General features: G+C 44.0%; 1 protein-coding gene and 1 non-coding gene across 2 annotated transcripts in view; one reads left to right on the top strand and one right to left on the bottom strand.

Moving 5' to 3' along the window:
• Positions 1 to 13: 13 nt before the first annotated feature.
• Positions 14 to 95, top strand: TRNAS-GCU. The gene has a single exon. It is a non-coding gene; the product is annotated as a tRNA-Ser (tRNA).
• A 1,671-nt stretch (positions 96 to 1,766) lies between these two features.
• MCM3AP (minichromosome maintenance complex component 3 associated protein) overlaps positions 1,767 to 5,140 on the bottom strand; it is a 24,478-nt gene continuing 21,104 nt past the window's right edge. The window contains exons 25-28 of the mRNA XM_009891405.1: positions 4,386 to 4,515; positions 3,199 to 3,405; positions 2,399 to 2,549; positions 1,767 to 1,925 (exon numbers count right to left, since the gene is read on the bottom strand). Of these exons, the coding sequence (XP_009889707.1) occupies positions 1,767 to 1,925; positions 2,399 to 2,549; positions 3,199 to 3,405; positions 4,386 to 4,515 (647 nt within the window). The remainder of the gene's footprint in view (positions 1,926 to 2,398; positions 2,550 to 3,198; positions 3,406 to 4,385; positions 4,516 to 5,140) is intronic.

Genomic DNA, 5,140 nt, shown 5'->3' with positions numbered 1-5,140 from the left:
CGGCGCGGGGCAGGACGAGGTGGCCGAGTGGTGAAGGCGATGGACTGCTAATCCATTGTGCTCTGCACGCGTGGGTTCGAATCCCACCCTCGTCGGGACTTTTGCCGGCGCCTTGAGTTCTCCCAGTGTGCCCCGGAGCCGCAGCGAAAGCCGTACTGGGGCAGGACGACATGAGGGCCGCCGGGGAACCAGACCAGCCTCTAAAGCACTCCCACCCCACTGCCATTTGGCAAACTTGGATATTTTACACTTGATAACCCAGGGATTAAACAATGCAGCACACCATAGTGGAAACTTTTGCGTAGCAAGCAGGCAACAGCACCTTCCAAGCCACTAAAAATTTATTAGGTACAAAACACATTTACATCAGGGGACGTGAACTATGTCCCAAAACAATTCCAGGTTTTTACAGCTGAATTCCAGGTAAACTGAGAACAACAATGGCAGTCCTGGGGAGCATCATCACGTCTGAGAGCATCACACATGCTTTGCTTTGCACACAGCCAATTAAAGTTAACACAATTCAGCCCAACAAAAGTATAGGTAGTATGAACAGCCTCAAAGCATAATTTCTTCAGTTTAAATTTCTTATTTCAACTTAATATTAAGCTACTATTGCTATTATAGGTTTAATAGAAATAATACAAATGCTATTAAACAACAAATAACTGTACAATTACTTTTTTGGAAGGCAGCTGCCAGTTTTGGACTACTGAGAATATCAAATGAAATTAGAAGCAAGTCAGACAACTGGTTTCTAGCAGGCAAGATAAGAGTTTACTGCCAAAGCTGCACTAATTTGTATTTCACCAGGCAGAAGTTTCTGTCTGAGAAAAATCTGCCGATATTGTAATTAAAAAAAAAAAAAAAGGATTACTTGTACAGATGTACATGATGTACATCTTCATAGTATTTACTGAGAATCAATATTAAACTAAAACCAAAGGTTTTCAACTTCCAAAACCGCAGCTTTTCAAATACTGAAAAACACAGATAATCTGCTCTTAAAAAAAAAAAAAAAAGGAAAATAATTTCTCCATTGCTGTTTACTTAAGAAAGTGTCCTGCTTTCCAGCATGACAATTAATCTGTAGAATAAGCAACTCATCTGGTTTTAGTGCCGTAACTATTCAATACAATAAAACCTGGGCCCAGCAGCACAAAAATCCTTCCAGATTTGCATTGAGCATCATTAAATACAAAATACGGCCACGTGTTGCACCGACTTGAAAATGACAGTACTGAAATCCCTGGGCAACAAAACAGCAATTCCAAACCACAGCGCAGCTGCAAGGTAGCTTCTGCATGAAGCAAGGAAACAGAGCTGGGACAACATCTCAGGGACTGTGTCTATGGAGAGCAATTGTTCTGATGTTCCCAGGGCTGCCTGCTACCTTATAGTTTTCTCCTGGTAAAGCTATGTTTACTCACCATGAGAGCTGGTAGAAAGAAAAATTACCACTAAGTGTCAATTTAAGGCCTTCTAAGTAAAGCATTTGACTCGTTTCTGTGCCTGTGAAGCAGAAAAGGAGGGAGTCCCAGACCAGCCAATGCTCAGCAGTGAGCCAAAGGGACAGAGTGAGACACGACATGCCATCTCAGGCCGCCACAAGGCAGCCATGAGAGGAGGGTCCAGGCCTCACATCTGCTGTGTTCTTCTCCCAGGAGGACATCTGCTTTTTCTGGAACTTGCCCAAGGAGCTTATCTGCTCAATCACTCTGATGTGGATTGCAGTCTCTTGGTCTGCACATGTATCTCAGCTCAGCTCAAATATCCACCATGTCTACCAGAGCAGACAGGTGGAGCTCAGAGGCAACTTCACCATCCTTGTTTGCTCTGACGAGCTGTTGCAAGTGTTTCAGTCTGTCTGACAGCGTGGGGCTTAGCTCCTCCACCAAAAGCTTGCATTCCTCTTGACTCCCAGCCTGGGCAGAAGAAAAAAGAGATGAGACCGAGAAAGAAACATTACCCAGTACCAACAAGGAACTTCTCAGCTCACTGGCTGTTCCCTGACTTTTCAGAACCACCATGGAAGTCAACAAGCCCCACCCCTGAGGAGGTAGGGCAAAAATACTATGTTCTATTTCTGTCCCCAGCCTTCCTTAATGTGGGGAAAGCTGATGCAAAAGAGCCATTCCTTAAGTTAAAGTGCAGCACCACAAGAGATACTGTTATGACTGCCAGCAGCATAAAGCATTAACACCTGTGAAGAACTCTTATTCCAAATCTGCAGAAAGCATTCCCCTCCCTGGAAAAAAGTTATTTCCAAGGTGAAGTTTTTCAATTATTTCCCAAGCCTATCCAACACTAATTCCCACTAAAGGTTTTGCAACTACAGCAGGTTTGCTACCTGCACTCCTCAGAGCTATAGCAAATTCTCAGTACCACCCTCTCTTACGTCTTGAGCAGATGATACAGGGGACTTCATCAACGGACAGGTGACAGTTGGAGTGGAGACCAGAGACTGGGGGAGGTAGAGAGGAAGACCTACGAGATCACCAAGGGGCTGAATGTCCTCAGCTATGCATTGATGCAACTGTTCTTCAAACCTGGACAGAAAGATCAAGAGGACCAGTCAGACTGCAGCCTGTCTTTGTTCTTGTAACCAGTGGGTTAACCAAGAGTTTTGGGTTCAGAAGTGTCTGCAAGAAAGATCTGATGTTCAGTTGTTTCCAACGTGGTCTGACATGCTATGATGAAAATCCATTATAGAAGGTTGTGGTACAGAACAGAGCAACACAGACTGAACACACCCAACTGAAGGGAAAAGCAGAAGAGACAAGAAAGCCTTGGGCCAGCCTCAAAAGCTTTAGCTCTTCAGCTTTGTGATCTGCATTGCTACAGGCACCAAACTGACATTCCAAAGTGGACTTCATAGACATTTGTGATACTGCAGGACACACAGACTACTGTACAGACTGTACTGCTTAGTTTTGGTGGTTTGATTGACAACTGACAGCTTCCAACTGTTCCTCAAAGCTCCAAGTATTTCTACCACCATGGACTGTTCCTATGATGCAGTAGGAGCTACCAGGAACTGGAATGCACTGATGTGCTTGATGAAATTAGATGAAACTGGAGATAGTCTAGCTGTTTCCCAGCACTGTTGAACTTCAGCTTCCCATTACATACAAGTTAGAAATCATTTACGACCCTGGGCCAGAGCTGCAAGGAAAGGATGCTGCTCTGGGAACTTACCTCCTGCTTTCTACTTTCTCCAGTTGCAACTGTGTCAACAGACGCTCTGAGAGAATCTCCTGGAGTGAGGCTGTCTCTGTGAATTCATTTGCACTAGGAACACTCTTTTCTTGACCTGAGTGCACGCTCATGCCAGAACCATATCGACTTGGCATCATGGAGACGCTATAGGGTTTCTTAAAAGAGTTGGGAGATTTTACCCTTGACCTGAGGAGGGAGAAAAACAAAAACAAACAAAAGTATGGAAATTGGTATGACCATTTTGATTTTTCCCTACTGCCTTGAAGGGAAATAGCAGGGAGTAAGAGTTGATCATTTTGAGACATAATTCCCTTGTCCCAGGGTCCAACATACCACCACCTGTGTGCGAGACCTGAGAGGAACTAATCTGCTAGGGGGCTGGGATTCACCCCAAAGAAAGGTATCTACCCAACATCTCCTGCTACACAGCAGAGCAGCAGCTAAGCTTCCAAGAGGGAAGACAGACTGGCTTCATCCTGAACAAGGCTAGGGAAGTAAGCTAGACTCTTCAGATCTCAAATACTTTAATGCCACACAGCTCTAAGCTACTGTCCCCCCTCAGCCTCTAGCATTTTCTCTTCGCAGTGGGATTTCCCTGATGTCTTCCCACAACCTGGAAACAAAGCCTCCTTTTGAACTCAAAATGCTGCAAAATTAGCATGCAATTACCGAAGAGTAAACCTGCAAATCATCTAACATACAATTCATTTGTCATGTCCAGGCTGCAACTGAAAGTGAATGCAAGGAAGGGAGCATTAAATAAAGTGCATACCCATGATTTATCCCTATGCTCTTCCCCAGCCTCACACCATTTTTCCTCCATGCTTTGTGAACCTAGAGTACAAGTCTAATTCCAAAGCCTCAGCAGAAGTTAATTTCTCTGTGTATAACAGTTTAAGCACCCACCAAGCAATCAATTTCTTTGACAGATGAGTAACCCTGCAGAAATAAATTCTACTCACTACCTGGTTTCAGCACACCCTTGTACATCATTTCAAGGAGATGTACGCAAGCATGTTCTTGGACGATGCCATATTCCGGTTTTCAGCTTCATGACAGCACTATGTTCATCATAGAGGCCCCAAGCAACCTCTGTGGAGTTCACCAAGCAACTCAGATGGCACAATGAATGCTACTCCCACAGGCAGTGCCAGCAGCTGCCTCACCTCTCGTGGCCCTGCCGGATCTCCTCCTGCGTGCGCAGTCTGGCTTGTTCCCACGAAAAAGGGAGAGTGAAGTTCTTTAAATGCTCCTTGAAGAAGTAAACACGAATCTGTCCATCTTCACTTACTGCTTCTGTGAATAAACCCAAACCTGACTTTTAATATTAGAACAGATTTTCCCCTTCAGAAGAAAAGCTCACTATTGAAAAGACAGTTTGAAGAAAAATTGCATATTCACTTTCAAGCAGCTTTAAGCTGTAAACTGCATGTAAGAAGTAGCCTTCTTGAACTGATTTACAGTTCAAGAGATACCGGATTACTGGGAAAGACTATAAAATGCTGCTTTATCTTCATTTTAAAAATTTTAGTGCATCCAAGTTCAGTGTTCAGCGTTAAGTAGTCATTTCATTAAAAGATACTTTCTATAGTTAAGCCAAACAGGGCACCAAAAAAAGCTCACCGCACTTGAAATTGAAAACAAACAGAATCTGAGACAATCTTCATCAATCCATGGAAGTGTTCATTAACGCTGGCAGCCTGCCATCTCAGCTGACCTAAGCTTACATGAATCCTGAAGGACTAGGAGTCCCTCAGGAGCCATGGCCTTAGGTCACGGCCTTAGTTCTTCGCCTTAGGTTGAATGTAAACCCTGTTCTACTGGGAGGGGACTCTGACCACACAGAGACAAAATTTTTAATCACAAGCTCAAGTCAAGACATAATCAACACTAAATACACACTCCAAAGAGAAGACAGATG

Source organism: Charadrius vociferus, unplaced genomic scaffold (assembly GCF_000708025.1).
Source record: "Charadrius vociferus isolate BGI_N301 unplaced genomic scaffold, ASM70802v2 scaffold69, whole genome shotgun sequence".
In the NCBI taxonomy this organism is placed as follows: Eukaryota; Metazoa; Chordata; class Aves; order Charadriiformes; family Charadriidae; genus Charadrius; species Charadrius vociferus.
The sequence above is the reverse complement of the archived record's forward strand: the minus strand, read 5'-3'. Positions and strand labels throughout refer to the sequence as shown.